The sequence below is a fragment of the Paramacrobiotus metropolitanus genome, unplaced genomic scaffold, assembly GCF_019649055.1.
Source record: "Paramacrobiotus metropolitanus isolate TYO unplaced genomic scaffold, Prichtersi_v1.0 Parri_scaffold0000037, whole genome shotgun sequence".
NCBI classification, from domain to species: Eukaryota; Metazoa; Tardigrada; class Eutardigrada; order Parachela; family Macrobiotidae; genus Paramacrobiotus; species Paramacrobiotus metropolitanus.
Window position 1 is genome coordinate 242,138 of NW_026570257.1, and position 15,969 is coordinate 258,106.

A 15,969-nucleotide genomic window follows, 5' to 3' on the forward strand; every position below is an offset into this window, starting at 1 on the left:
TTAAATGCACAGAAACAGGCAGACAAATGTTGCCTAATGGGAAATTTCTTTTCCAAGTTAAAGTGCAACGCACGCGACGCGGGAAATTTGCAGATTTATGATGTTGTTTTGCTTAGTTAGCATTTCCGCATAAGAACATAAGGTATATAACACAAGAAATAACCGGCTTATATCGCTGCAAAGTCATGATTAATGATCTGGGTTACCGGCGCGTTGCGGAGAACAGACAGAATGCTGTTCTTTCGCTGTGTAACTGTGTAAATGTTTCGTCTGCGGTGAGTTAATGTTGCGTTCGTTCATTCGGTAACGTAAACTGCAGTTACAGCCTCACCGCATAACAATTACCAAACGCTGTTTATTATGCCATAATATTCATTATTGTATAAGCAAAAACGGTCGAAGAAGAATAAGATGCCATAAAAGCCAGATTCCTCAAGAATGAATCTGTTGTGAGGTTAAGCACTGTAGTGCATTGACAATATACAGCTCGCCACCGATTCATTTCACAAAGATGCACCATTCTTTCAAAGCACTGTCCGCAGTGACTTTGGGTACGTCTCAGGCCCTCAGTTTTAAAATATTTCCAAGTTCTCGATTTGTGATAACGGCTTGTATTCCAGCTTAATTTAAAATACATTGTACTAATGGTGAAATTAACACATAGCAAAAATGCATTTTTAATGAATAATTTCTTTTTACAGTGCTGTGCATGGTGGCGTCTGTTATCGCTCAGAGTAGTTATTATTCCGCACCATCACCACAGCAATGGTCACTGGACCCATTTCTGGGCGTTTATGACCAGTGGTATTCCAAGGCTGCCGATGTATTCGGGATCAACGACCAGTTCGGTAATTGTCAGCAACAAACAGCGACTCACTTTTGCGCTTGTACTTAAGAGCATAGTCTGAAATGTTCAAATCAAAAAGTTTTTGTAATTTGAAAACGTCGCTGTAGGACTTCCTCACGATCTGATTGAGCAAGGCGAGCGTGTGATCTACAAAAAGCTCCCGAACGGGCAATACTCCCAAACCTTAGGACGAGCCAACGCGTCGTACAATCTGGTCACCGTATTCGATTTGGGCGTACAAGGTATCCAGGATGTCCCGTTCATTCCGAACAACACGTTCCAGCACCTGTTTAACATGATCAACGCCACCACGCTGAAGGCCAACTTTGTGTGGAGCAAACCGGATCCCACCAAGACCGTTGTCTGGGAATCGATCATCGCCTTCTACCCGAACGCCACGGGATACTTTATTGTAAGTTTCCGAAACCAAAACAAGGATGAAGCGGCTTGTCTAAATAATCAATGTGCCTTTTGCTGCTATTCTGCTCAAGTTTTAGGACTGCGTCTGATATATGTACTGCTTTTTTTCCTTGCTTGATTTAAGCAGCATACATTCAGCCGCAACGCCGGGTGGCAGCATGCACGACAGGAATTCTAGATTGCGCCGCTGTCCACCATTTTATTAGGGTAGATGTGGTAGTTAAGGATGTTTTATTCGCAGACCGCAACCGTCGCCAGGCCGATTCCCTTGGTGTCAACAGCGCCATGGTTCAAAGTTGCCAATGACGAAGCCAGTGCACCACCAACGATCTTGAAGGCTCCGCCTGGCCAGTCGTAAACGGCACTTTTGATTATAATATTATTATCATGTGCATGACTCGCAATAGAAACCTTTTAGTTTCATACAGTTTCGCTTTTGGAACGTAACGGAATCTTACTGTCTGATGTCCAATTTGTCCTAAAGTTTTTTGATTTCTTTAATTTTTCTGGTTTTGTACTAAGATTTGTTTTATCAAAAACACATAGCAGAATTCGACTGTTCATTGATCTGTCACCTCTTGACGGTAGATCTTGTTTAGTGTAAACAGCGAGAATTGCTGTGGGATGGCCTTGTGTTATCTATATAATCGACAAACTCGATTCAGAAACCGTGCAAATAAAACAAATGAACATAGCTCTAACAAAACAACACAATGGTCTGACATAACCTTTTAAAGGAGACTACCAAAAATTTACTAAAGAATGAGGAACCGGAGAGGGCCGCTATTTGATTCCTCGTTCAGCGTTTAAGTTTAGAGATTATCCGTGGCATGGGATAAGCGTTCTGGTTGATGTCCTGTTATATGTACATCAGGTCGGACGGATTTCTCATTCACCGTCCCTTCTTTGGATGATTGTGGACCACGGGATCTGGATTTGCTAGCCATTTCAGAATTTTCTGTGTGGTAGTTTTCTGTTTTAGTAAACGCATTTTTGAGACGACCTTTCAACCCGTCTGATCGGATGGCCGTGTTTTGTTAGCTTGCTATGCTTATGTTGCTCAGAGCCTCAGCCCAAATGGTAGAAGCTTCTACCTGTGGTTTATTTACAATATTGTTAGCTTTGATTGAATAAACCTAACCCCCCACGCATGAGTCGCTTTGCTTTTATACGTATTTCCCGACTGCTCGATAAAATAATAAATTACGATTATGGATGCTACATATAACATACCGTGCGGCAAGCAACAACTGCTTGTAGTTCTCAAAGTAGACTCTCCTCCGTATCCCTGGCTGCGATAACGGCTTACCGGTTGTAAGGAAATAAAAGGAAGATAAACCATTTGGTGGAAGAGCACGTTAATTTTGTTGCACACACAAATTGTTGCGAGAGAAAACGCTTGTCGTCTTCAAGAAAATGACCTCAGTGCGAACTTAAGATTGCCATTCAACCTCATTCCAGAAAGCCAGCGCAATACTGTTAACAGCGAGCTTGCTCAACGAATGCAAATCCACACCGCGCAGGTCAACATCAGCCCAATTAACGGTACTTCCGTCCACTTTAAATCCACTGTACCTGCATAAGAAGAAAGCGTGTTAATTTTAAATTCTAGCAAGGCCTACAGACTCTCAGTACAGTAGATACCGTAAATATTCGTGGATGTTTATTGTGCGTACGGTATTTTTTTATTGTAATAGTTACATCCTATATGAATTACAATGCTAAACTTTGTCGAACCGCCTCCCATTCCTCCGGATACGTGAGCGTCTCCATCCATCGTCGACGGATACTCTGGACCCTCTCATAGACGGCATCCGGCACCGCAGGACAGCTGGTTTCCGATGCTATCAGTAAACGCCTCACCATGTCTTCGTTGGTATCCGTTGCGCGGAGAACCAAGCGGGAAATCGTGATTCGTAAGTTCGGACGCTTTGACGGTTCGAATACTAGACGTCCTCCGGGTCCTCGTAAACAGGTATAAATCTTTTCACATTCGGGAAGATCATTATTAAGAATTATCGTGACCATCTCTCAGGCAATGTCGTCAACGGTATAGTTGGTCATCATCAGTTGCCCACAAACAGCAAGAAGTTTGCGTATGTCCTTCTGGAGTCGAACAGGGGATCGGAGACCACCCATTTTGCTTCTACTTTCCATCCCATAATAAGATGAGCTTCCTTTGACGTGAATAATACTCACTTGCAGTTTCTTGACGGTCAACAGTGCCGACGTGATGTAAGCAATGTGCTCGAATTTCGTGTACCAGCGGGTGATATCCGTGAAACTGATGCTGGCCGTCTGCGCCGTTAGCGCTCGGTCCAGACACCATGCGCATTGGTAATTTCTCCCGTGACCTGGTTCCCAACTCGGATATGATATAGCCATGTAGCAACTGATGATTAGATGTTGGCTGGCTCTGGAGTCATTTAGCAGCAGGCCCCATAAGCCGCAGACCCTGTAAACGATTCGCATCTCACAGCCCTTCTAACGTTCTGTTTTACGGCGCCTTTGTCTTTAAGCCCTTTTCGAGTTTTTGAATTTCGAGGTACATACCTTTTGGCTTTGGCTTGTGAATGTAGATCAAGGAAGAGAAGGATCTCCAAGAGGATGTTATGGCCAACATATGTGATCTTTGCATCTGCAACAATAACAGTCAATATCATTCAATAATTTGCATATTTTCTTGGTGGGGAGTGCGAACGTAGTTTGCGTTTGGTATACTTGTACTACAGAAATATTATATTAATGATAATACGTTAGCGCTTGGTATGCCATAATACTCGCATTATGGCCGTAATTTTCGATTTTCTGGTTTGTTCCAAAACTTTACTTGTAGCCCGAAACCATTGCCACTCTATTCCTAATGTGTTTTTCTGAGTTTTTAAACAAGATATGGCACGAAAAAAATGGATTCAAGCTGTACTAGTATATGTAGGCTAAAAATCAAATCAGCCCATCCAATCGTACCCATATCAAGGATGGATTCATAAGGGACATCTTTTATAGCGAGGAGGCGGGTCCATGCCCTCCTTCGCAGTGCTCCATTATCATCGTAATACACTTTCAAGGTTTTCTCGAACCCATTTATCATACTATCATCATCCCACTCCGCCGAGCAACGGTACGTCTCTCCATTGCGCTGACCGCATACGAAAACTACGGCATCCGCCAGGACGCTTACAAACAGCCGTAACGCTATCCGGTGGTTGTATTCGGCATAACCGTCCCCCACTCGTTTAGCAGCAGCACCATCAATGACCCAGTCCACGGCCTCCAGTTCCACAAACTCGATGCGGCTGATATTCTTTACTGGCACAGTGTACTTCCGATAATATATTGTTCCGAGTGCTCGCTCCAGCATTGAAGGACAGTCAAATACGGTAGTCGACGCAATCTGCCACAAATGCGCTACCATGCAGTACGGAGATGGGCCATCCTCTACGCTGGCATAAAACAATCCGAAATCTGCGGTTGGAGTAAGGAGACGGGCCGGCCGAAAGATGTAGGGCCCATTGTCGGCACTACGCACCGCCACCTGAACCTCAAGAGCGCCATCTTCTTTGATGGCCTTGTTGACACGACTCCGGGTCTCATACGTGTCTATACGCCAATGGTTCCAGAGATAACGGGCATGAATCCAACGAGCGGGAAATGCATCGGCATTAAAGTCAACATAAATTTGGTCTCCATTGATGTCTCGCACGTATCCCAGCCATGATTCGCCGTTGGGCTGCTGCACAATCACTGTAGTGCCATTGTTATGTTCCCAGACATGGCTTTTCGGCCTTTGGAAGGGATACATGTCCGGCAGGGATGTACTTACTATTTGCAGGTGACGTCTTAGTGTGCAAAGCTTACTTTTTGCAGTGATGAGCAGATCAAGGAATTACATATTTATCCGATAATTCCGATTGGACACAGAGGTCACTGCATTACAATACGTTATCTACTTTTTTTGCACAGCTTTTATAAAATTTGACTCGCTTTCACAGCCGAAACGGAATGCAGTATGGCGCCCTCAGTTTTGAAAAGCATTTCACAAAAGCAAAGCCCTAACGTGTTTTTACGATATCGTTCGGAGATCTGACCTGTTTCTGCTTTATGTAACAGGAATATAAAAAGAAAGTGATGGACGATGTACAGGCAATTAAATCTTTGTGGTAATGCAATCCATTTAGACAGAGGACAAACGTCCCTCGTCTAAGTCCTCATTTCTCATTGTTCTGCCAGAAGCAGAACTGGGTCAAGCAACCTGCTAGTAAATTCAGCGCAGTGTTGCAGTATTTAAACTATTCTATGTATTGCCGGTTTGATTACGTAATACTCGTATAACTGTACTGTGATTTTTACTGACATTTTCACCGCGACATAACAGTCAGAAGTCTTCACTACAGATTGATATTGCACAATCAAGAATTATAAAAACAACAAAATCACTATTATAAACAATTTTATTCTTTCCCGGCAAAGTTTTTCCGCACTTTCCCGGCAAGCAATATAACTGCAACTGCATACTGATGTAGTTCGCAAGCAGTTCTAGTGACTGTGAAACCCTCACATTTTTATTTTTGATTCTGTTGGGTCGTATCCTTATAGAAAACACCGCCTTCTCCTTGGCTGCAATAACGACCTGTCGGTTGTAAGGCAATGAAACGATTTAGACAAAAGATTTAGTGAAAGAGTACTTTTATATTACTGCACACACAAACAGTTGTGATAGAAAACGATTGCCGTCCACCAGAAAATGACCATAGTGCGAACTTTAAGGTTGCCATTCGACCTCATTCCAGAAAGCCAGAGCAATACTGTTCACAGCTAGCTTGCTTAACGAATGCAAATCCAGACCGCGCAGGTCAACATCAGCCCAATTGATGGTGCTTCCATCCACTGTAAATCCACTGTACCTATACAAGGAGAAAGCGTGTTAATTTTGATTTTTGAACGCTAAGCAAGGTACACACTACACAGACTCTCGGTACAGTAGAGGAGATACCGTAGATATTCTTGCATGTTTGCTGTGCGTACCGACAGGGTACGGTATGTGTTAGTGTAATCGTTAAATCTTATGTAAATTACAACGCTAAACTTAATCGAACCGCGTCCCACTCCTCCGGATACGCGAGAGTCTCCATCCAACGTCGACGGATGCTCTCCACCCTCTCGTACATGGCATCCGGAATCGGAGGACAGCTGGTTTCCGCCGCTTCCAGCAAACTTCTCACCATGTCTCCGTCGGTGTCCGTTGAGCGGAGAACCAAGCGAGGAACACGATTCGCAAGGTCTGGCGATGCTTGAATTCGTCACTTCCCCATATACGGGCATATATCTTATCACAATCGGGAAGGTTATTAATTATTATTATGTTCATCTTGGAGGAAATGTCGTCAACAGTGTAGTTAGTCAGCACCAGTTGCCCACAAACAGCAAGAAGTCTGCGTACGTCCTTCTGTAGTCGAATAGGGGTCCAGGTAAGACCATCCATGTTGCGTTCACTGTGCATTCCGCGGTAAGATGAGCCCCCTACGACGTGAATAACGCGCACTTGCAGTTTCTTGACGGTCATCAGTGCTGATGTGATGTAAGCAATGTGGTCGAATTTCGTGTAATAGCGGGTGATATCCGTGAAGCTGATACTGGCCGTCTGCGAGGTTATCGCTCGGTCCAAACACCACGCACACTGATAATATCTCCCGTGGCCCGTGTCCAAACTGGGATACGATAGAGCCATGTAGCAGCTGATGATAAGGTGTCGGCTGGATCTGGAGTCGTTTAGTAGCTGGTACCATAAGCCGCAGACTCTGCAAATACCGATACATCTCACTATTCTCTGAACGTACGGCGTCTTTGAATGTCGGCGCAGAGCGCATGCGCTTCTTAGCTTCCGAATTGTGAGGTATGGCACTTGCCTTTTGGCTTTGGCTTGAGAATGCAGGTCAAGCAAGAGAAGAATCTCCAACAGGATTACATGGCCAACATAACTGATCTTCGCGTCTAGAGTAATGACATTTGGTCATGGCCCGGTACGAGCTGCACTACTAAACCGGTGCATAAATAAGTGCGAAAGGTTCATTTTGCTTAAATGCATAAACTCGTGCCTAAATAAACACAAAAGTTTTAGCCTGAACATTGTTTTGTACGCCCACCCTAAATGTTTTACTCAGTTTGTTTGCCCTTTCGATGATAAACGACTGGGTTGAGCGATCGAAAAATCCGTTTCCGGCCCTTTCTTCTATAAACAAAAAATTTTAACCCGTTTGCTTGCAAGTTTCTATCCGGGTTTTTTGGCCTAGATTAGTAAATGCCACTAAATTCCCATTCGACACAAAGCCAAAAACTTTGGAAACTTACTTGCTACCTAAGTCAAACCGTCCGGGTCAAACCATTCGGGGAAGCGTTTAGGCAGAATCCACATGTGGCGGGTCTTTATGCACGAGTTTATGCAAATATGCAAAATGAACCCTTCGCATTTATTTACGCACGGGTTTAGTTTTGCAGTTCGTATCTCGCCGTTAGGGGCCCAGTAAACTGCACATCCAGTAAATCCCAAATCCAGTAAATTTCACATATTCTTCTGCTATGCATGAGCATGATCGCGGACGTACTGAAGTTTGCGATTGCTATACTCGCCCTAAAGCCACAGTTTACGGTTGGTTTCAAAACTTTGTACTTGCAGAAATTACCTTTTTAGCCATTTAAACTTTTTAAGTGCAGGCTGTTTAACTGCGTCGGTTAATTATGGCATGAACGAAATAAAGCATTCTGCTTAATCACATTTATTCAATCCATCATACCCACAGTAAGGATGGATTCGTAGGGGGTATCTTTTATAGCGAGCCGGCGGACCCATGCCTTCGACCGTGGTGTTCCATTATCATCGTGATACACTTTCAAAGTTTTTTTGAAACCACGTATCATGCTGTCATCATCCCACTCCGCCGAGCAACGGTATGTCTCTCCCTCGCGCTGACCGCAAACGAATACTAGTGCTCCCGCCTGGACGCATACATAAAGCCGTAACGCTATATGGCTGTTGTATTCGTAATATCTGTCCCCCACTATTTTACCAGCAGCAACATTAATAACCCAGTCCACGGCCTCCAGGTCCAAAAACTCGATGCGTCTAACACACTTTACTGGGATAACATACTTACGAAAATACATCATTCCGCGCGCTGCCTCGAACATTGAAGGATAGTCGAATGCGTTGGTCGGTGCAATCTGCCACGGATGCGCTACCATGCAGTACGGCGATGGGCCATCCTCTACACTGGCATAAAAAAGTCCGAAATCAGCCGTTTGTGTAACGAGACGGGCCAGCCGAAAGATGTAGGGTCCATTGTCGGCATTACGCACCGCCACCTGAACTTCCAGAGACCCCTCATCTTTGATTATTTTGTCGAGCTCATGCCGGTTCTCAGATGTGTTTATACTCAGGTGTTCCCAGAGATAACGGGCATGAATCCAACGAGCGGGAAATGCCGCTGCGTTAAAGTCAACAAACATTTGGTCAACATCGATGTCTCGAACGTATCCCAGCCATGATTCGCCGTTGGGCTGCTGAACGATCACTGTAGTGCCATTGTTATGTTCCCAGACATGGCTTTTCGGCTTTTGGAAGGGGTACATGTTCGGCAGGGATGTATTTACAGGACGTGTTCTCGTGTGCAAAGATTCTCGACGCAATGATCAACTACAGAGCGTAATCATATACTCGATTGGAAACACGGGTCACTGCATAACTATTGTCCACTGTATAGTATGTCAGCAACTTTTCCAAAGCTCGTATAATTTGACAGTTGCTCTGACGAAATGAAATGCTATGTAGCGCCCATTGATGCAACAAATAGCTACGTAAGTCAGATCCATGTCGTTCGAAGATTTGGGCTGTTTCTTGTGTGCTGCGATAATCAATGACAGGGCAGATGAAAGGAAAATTGATTCGCTGATAATGCCACCCAAGAAGAGAGAGAGCAGACATTTGTCCCTGTTTGAGGAGATTTTGAGATTACGTTTTTATTGTTCTGCCAAAATCAGAACTGGGCCAAACAGTCTGCTAGTAATTCAACTATCTGTACTTAGACTTCAACTACTTATACTTATTCAGTCAGCAATTTCATGACCGATTGAGTCGTGAATTTGATTACTACAACTGCAATTAAGTACCAACAAACTTTTATAGACTGCTTGCAAGCAGCTCCTCTAGTGGAAGATTTTTTTATTTTTCATTGATTCTGCCGTCGTTGTATCCTTATAAAAAGACAGTTCCCGGGACCCGAATATTGTTGCAATACTGTCTCGTCTTATAGAGGCTGAAATAGATGCACCGGTTCTAAAATACATACTTCTATTGCAATGTTCTGGAATAAGGTCCCTTATGTCAGATACTGTATCAGCGTTTGGGCAATACTGTCTCCATGCCGGAAAGTAAATCCCTTCCCCAGCATTGGGTGATAACAAAATAGCAATCTACTCATGCAGAGAATCTGATTTTTGCTAACTTCTTTCACTTAATTAGGCTTGGTAACGCCGGCGGCAGTGGTAGCGAGGTCACAGGTTGAAATGAAAAATGATAATTCATTGGGCTGGAATACAACAACCGGCAAGCCTCAGCGCCTACTAGTAGGCGCTGCCTATTGGGTGCGATAATGATAGGCCCGTAAGCAAGCAAAGACTTTTTCGTACACTGTATCAGGGATCGGAGGGCAATCGACTTCCGCCGTTTCCAGAAAGCGCCTCACAATGTCATCATTGGTATCACTTGAACGCAGGACCAAACGAGATATCAGGATCCGATATAATGAGACCTAACCGTAATGGCATAATGACATAACCACAACGGCATGCTGAAAAGAGTAACTATATTAAAAGTGTAAAATAGGTGCCGAAATGTCAAGAAGTCGTAAATTTCCGTTCATTTCACCTCGTGCTACTCGTGAATTGTGCATTTACTGCAAGCATTGACTGTTTTTTACCGTTGTCCGAGCTTTTTGTAAACTCGTTTTAAACAATTTTAAACCATTTATCATATTCGTACCCATATCCAGGATTGGTTCCCAAGGGATATCTTTTATAGCGAGCCTACATTCCACATCGGTGTTTTACGGTCATCGTGGAACCATTCCAAGGTTTTTTCAAAACCACGTAGCAGGCAGCCTTCATCCCAGTCTGCTGAGGAACTATATGTGCTCCCTTTGTACTGAGCGCAAACAAACATTTGCGCATTCTTCTGGACGCTGACAAAAAGGCGCCATGCTATCTGGCAGTTGTAATCACACTCCCTGTCTTCGACTCGTTTAATGGCAGCAACATCGATCACGCACATCACGGCATACAGGTCCAAAACCTCGATGCGGCTGATGTCCTTTATTGGCACAGTGTATTTCCGATAATACATTGTTTCACAATAATGCTCAAAAAGCGAAGAATTATCAAAAACATCGGTCGATGCAAACTGCCATGAATGCGCTGCCATGCAGTAGGATGCCGGACCATCTCCTACCCTGACGTAGAACATGCGTAAATTAGCCGTTGGTATAACGAGACGGGCCGACCGAAAGATGTAGGGTCCATCGCCGGTTTCGCGCACTGCTATGAGAACTGCCAGCGAGCCGTTTTCTCGAATTTCGTGGTCGACAGTACGCCGATCTCAGTACGTCGACAGTAGACTGCATCCAGATGCCATTGTACCCACAGATAACGGGCATGAATCCATCGAGCGGGAAATGCTGTGGCATTAAAGTCAATAAACATGTGGTCTCCATCGATGTCTTGCATGTATCCCAGCCATGATTCGCCGTTAGACTGCTGAACGATTACTGTACTACCGTTATTATGCGCCTAAGCACGGGTCTTCGGTTTTAGGAACGGATACATGTTGAGCTGATATGTGGCTGCTCACAGGTGTCCTTCTGGTGACGTATGCAAGATATACTGATTAGGTAAGAATGGAGCAGTTTCCAAGATGAAGCAAGAACATCGCAAGAACTCTTTTCTGCAAAACGTTATATCGATTGGAAATACGTGTCAGCGCTCAAACAATTCTAACTTTCGCACAGCTTTTGTAATATGACCCACTGCATCGACGAAACGGCCGTCTTCTCCACGTTAGGAGGCCCCCAGACAGCTGGGAGCTGGCGAACTTCGCTCAGTAGGAACATTCAATGAAGAATTAGACCCAATTAACATGAGATGGGATTTCCGAATGCTTATTTTAGTTATTTCTATTTGCTCTGAGAGCGACAGGTGGTGCGCAGGATACTGGAAGGCAAAAGACGAAGCGCTGGTAATCACATTGCAGTCCAAGATTCCACTGAACACATGCAGTTGTCTGTCTGAGAGGATTTTGCAGTTCCTTATTGTTTTTTTGCGGCCTGAGGGGTTTCCAATTTTTACAGTTTCCAACGAGTAACATTGCCGTCAACGACTTTAGTGACAGGAATTTTAGTTGGATCGTGTATTAGATTAATTAATAAACACTATCGCAATTTTTTAAGCTCTATTATTTGTGAGCATTTTCTCAACAATTTTATTACAATTCTATTGGGTCATACTACGTATCGCCTCCAATGGGCCACTTAAAGGGCGTACAAAATGGACTTTGAACTCTCTTTATCGGATAGCTGTTCCCGCTTGTATCCGGACATTAACCGAAAAGCGGCAGGAATAAGCGACATGCAATAAGGGTGCTTTCATTCGCTTAAGATAAGACGGCAGCGGTAGAGATTTGTAAAGGTCACGGCCACAACCCTCTAGATGCTGTTTTTAGTCTGATTAATAGTGCTTCCTACCAATCCCGGTGAGGTTTTCTCTGCACACTACTTTTTTATGAATGGTTGTATGAATGATTGTATTATGTTTATGCATGTTTGACCGGAATTTACATCATCAGTCGGTTAACAACACGCTGAAGCGAATGCGCCAATCTCATGGTAGATACACGCAGTATATAGCTTCCGGTACAGAGTAGAGTTAGGTTTCTAGCTAAATTAATAAATTACTAATGCCAGAATTGAGAGGCGCGATAAGTTATAAGAGAAGTCTGGCATGCAAATTCTGTGGGAGCTCTACAGCGCGAATATAAACCGCCATGGTACGCACTTTGCACGAAATTGTACTGTAGAAATGGCAAAAATTACATTAAGAAATCGAACTTGGATTGATACGGTCGGGAAAGTAGAAATGTACTTTGTAGTATGACGTTAATGATACGAGTAGAGGACGTGAAACTAGCTCGCTATGCCGGAATGGGGAGAAATGTAGCTGTTTGCAGTACAACGTTGCCGACCATGAACGCCATCACAATGCCCGCCTAAAATGCAAGCACAGCAGTTATGCTTCCGTTTCGTTGTTAGAGAGCAAGAATAGTTCCCATAAATTCTGCGTACCATCTGAACGACTCCGCGGCTAATGGGCATCCGACCCACTGCCAGACCCACGGGTCTACTTCTAATGCTTCGAATACTCTTGTACAAGTCATTCTCCACCTCTTTCGGAAGCGAACCGCCCACCCTGGAGACCGATCGATCCACAGAATGCGCCATATCATTCCCCTGAAAGAAACCAACAAATATTTCTTGTCAGGCAACGAAACTGCGAAAGCATATGATCTACGTAGATGCTAGTAATAATCGTGCTTCGGCAGTCGGCAGATAAAAATGTCAAACGATCAATACATTTACGTTACAATACCACTAAAACATACGAGTATTACGGTACTCCATTAGCTTCGTAATCCAGGCTTTTACAGCTAATGACAATAGTGTGATTCCGTCTCAGACGTATTATGACGTGAGGTACTAACAATTTAAAAGACAATTAAAGTTCGCTTTTCCTGGCCCCTGTATGGGCAAAACAATTTAAATTTGTATGCAAACTACAAAGCCGATTTTCAAAATGAAATCTTAGCCTTATACCACAAAATATTTGTTTATCGTCCGAAAATAAAGGATTATTGATTTACCTCATCACTGACTGTGGCAATCAGATATGCCAAGCTACTTGCCATCAGGAGCTGAGCCAATACCGCTAGAAGGTCAGCAAGCGGCAGGCTAAATTCACGGGAAATATGTTCACCAAGGGAGACCGCAGTACCGAGATAATCATAGCAGAATAAATAGAAAAGCATGTTGTTAAGGCCGGAATCCCAGGCAACGTCCCATATCGCATCATGATGCCAGGAAAATTTTCTTTTACAGAGTATATAAGTGCCATGCAGACACTGTCTCCTCATGCTCCTCATCAGATTTCAAGCCCTCCGTCGTGTGTGGGATCACCATCTGCCAGTTGTACAGCGCAGCCACCGTCAGCACACACCACGTTATCACGACACCTCGGACCAGGAGCAACTGCACATCCGCAATTATACCGGCGTACATCCCGAGGCGGTACAGCATCTGTCGCCGGCAGAAAGGTAAGTGGGTTGACGGTTGATCGCCGAAGAAGCCGCCCGGCAGCAGGGGTAAGCGTTAGGCGAGAAGATGGAAGCAGTTTGCAGCGGCCCACAATAAACATAACTCGGAAAGGTCAACATGTAAGATTGACGAGGCGCGTAAGAAGCGCTCGCACAAAAAACGATGCCTCACGGAGTGTTAATAAGTGAACGTTCCGATTCGATAACAACCATACTGGAATAGGTCATCGGTTTACTTGTCAGTGTGTCCGTTTAGCTTCGTTCAATATCTTCGCTAACTTACTTTTTTATATGTCGATAATTTTTTGGTGCTGTTATTATTGATAGTTCTTACGCGATTACCCGTTACCCTGCGCGAATGGGCTACACAGGGCATTTGACCTCTCCCACTGATCCGTTACCATATCAAAACTATCTCAGCCCGGGAAGAATGATGATGTCCTTCAACCTTTCTTAACTTTCCTGCCGGGTAGCTTCCTTGACCATCAGCCGTCAGTCAGTTCACCTTTCTGCCGGCCATAAATGGCTTAAGGTTAGGGGCAGGATCCCAGTCAGTTTGCGCATACAGCTGCGTTCCTTGTTCGGACAAAATATCGACACGTGTCAAGAAGCGATATTTAGATAAAACAAAGATAACTGCGGCGATGATGTTGATAATCACTGCATAATCGAGCCATGTCCGTTGCTTGAATAGCGAAGGGGATTTTGCAGTTGCTTCCGTATGGGAAATTCGAAAGCTTCATATGAAAAAGCAGTTATGCCACATGCAATGTGAAATTATACAAACAAATGAGTCACTTAGCTACAAAAAAGCTCTCACGTTGTGCTCTCCAAATAATGCTTGTAAGCATTTCGAAAATGCTTCGGCATGCGTTTCAGAAAGACGCTAATGGAAATGAACAACATGATGGACGATGTAGTTTTCCACAAGACTGCAGCTCTCTTCATGTACATCTGGTTCTTGCTGCACCAGTCCAACTGTGGGACCATTTCCATATGCGAAATAATTATCAACAGGCCGGAAATTACTGCACACCATGCCACGTTGATGCTGAGTAAGCACGTTCTCCAGACCGAGTTGCGAATAGGGAAACACTGCACCAAACCGAACACCCGCAGGATAATCCAGGTATATTTCAGGAAACGATCGAAAGTGGCGATGTGCGGTTCGTTTGATTCCAGCATGACCGCCCGTTCCGGTATTTTTTCCGCCAATTTTTCTTCGTCCGGAGTTTTTGGGACTGGCAACGGCTCACCCGCCACTTTTTTATCCGGTTCAACATCCAACAACACCTGCACTAAATCGCTAGTCCCATCCATGGCGAATATAATTATATATCAGAGGAAAATTTTTTTACAAAAACAAAACACTGGCTGATGGCTGCTAAGTCCAACAGAGACTGAATGGCGCAATGGCGGAGAGGATAACAGAATGCCAACTGTTGCAATTCTTGCACCGCAACATATGTTCTGCGCGGGCCTGGAAAAATGAACCGGTTTACGCACCCTGCTTAGGAATTCATTTGCTTGTCATACTAAGGGTTCTCTTGTCTGTACACCTTTCCTTGCGTTCCCACAGGAATAGCTATGGAAGCAGCCGCTTGTCAGCAGTCTCTTGCCAATAATCCAATTGACAGGTTCTTAGTAACCGTTATTTACACTTTGCTGAAGAGCACTGCCATATGTCTGCATATCAATAATGCGATCTTTGTTTGCAGAGGGATCATATTCTGGTGTTTCTGGTAACGATCCCGCGGCAGCACCTGTTGGAGAAGGTTTGCATGCTCCACGATGCTTCGCTAACTGTTTACTTGGGAGTATTATTTTACTGATTTTATAATGTACATACTAACTCAGTAAACAGCTGAACACCGCTCACAGCAAAATAAGTACTGGAACATTCGAATGAAAAATTTGATCCCACTCATCCCAGTTGGCAGTTAGCATGAGATGGAACTGTACAAGTGCATAGCGCACTAATTCAATATGTTATCCACCATAAATTGCTATAAGCAACAAATTGCTATAAGTCCGTCTGAAAAATTAGTAACAATCGTTCACAAACATCACCCAAACAGTATGATCTAATTAAGGAATTTAAGGAATGCTTGCCTTCCCCCTGAGTCGGCACAGTACCCAAAACTCGCAACGTTTCCTCGAATAATTTCAAATACTATTTAAAACAAGCATATGCGGATGCGTCTAATCGAAAAATTTAAAGAACGCTATACTAATGCCGGCTATAGCCAGCTTGCTTAACGAACGTAAATCCACGGTACGCAGATCCATACTC

General features: G+C 44.0%; 2 protein-coding genes across 2 annotated transcripts; one reads left to right on the plus strand and one right to left on the minus strand.

The window, feature by feature from the left end:
• The first annotated feature begins 407 nt into the window (after positions 1-407).
• LOC129589866 (uncharacterized) lies at positions 408-1,818 on the plus strand. Its single transcript, XM_055484762.1, has 4 exons — positions 408-551; positions 702-848; positions 955-1,259; positions 1,509-1,818. The coding sequence occupies exons 1-4, from the start codon at positions 512-514 to the stop codon at positions 1,623-1,625; spliced, it is 609 nt and encodes a 202-aa protein (XP_055340737.1). The 5' UTR covers positions 408-511; the 3' UTR covers positions 1,626-1,818.
• A 10,356-nt stretch (positions 1,819-12,174) lies between these two features.
• Positions 12,175-15,036, minus strand: LOC129589888 (uncharacterized). Its single transcript, XM_055484789.1, has 5 exons — positions 14,497-15,036; positions 14,182-14,413; positions 13,227-13,659; positions 12,652-12,816; positions 12,175-12,575 (listed from the first exon to the last, which is right to left on the minus strand). The coding sequence occupies exons 1-3, from the start codon at positions 14,994-14,996 to the stop codon at positions 13,456-13,458; spliced, it is 936 nt and encodes a 311-aa protein (XP_055340764.1). The 5' UTR covers positions 14,997-15,036; the 3' UTR covers positions 12,175-12,575; positions 12,652-12,816; positions 13,227-13,455.
• Positions 15,037-15,969: the final 933 nt, after the last annotated feature.

Coding starts and splice junctions, on each gene's coding strand:
- LOC129589866 (XM_055484762.1), top strand. CDS start 512: ATGCACCATTCTTTCAAAGCACTGTCCGCAGTGACTTTGG. Junction 552..701: donor ACTGTCCGCAGTGACTTTGG/GTACGTCTCAGG, acceptor TTCTTTTTACAG/TGCTGTGCATGGTGGCGTCT. Junction 849..954: donor CGGGATCAACGACCAGTTCG/GTAATTGTCAGC, acceptor ACGTCGCTGTAG/GACTTCCTCACGATCTGATT.
- LOC129589888 (XM_055484789.1), bottom strand. CDS start 14,996: ATGGATGGGACTAGCGATTTAGTGCAGGTGTTGTTGGATGTTGAACCG. Junction 14,414..14,496: donor CATTATTTGGAGAGCACAAC/GTGAGAGCTTTT, acceptor TTTCATATGAAG/CTTTCGAATTTCCCATACGG. Junction 13,660..14,181: donor CATTTATGGCCGGCAGAAAG/GTGAACTGACTG, acceptor TGCCGGCGACAG/ATGCTGTACCGCCTCGGGAT.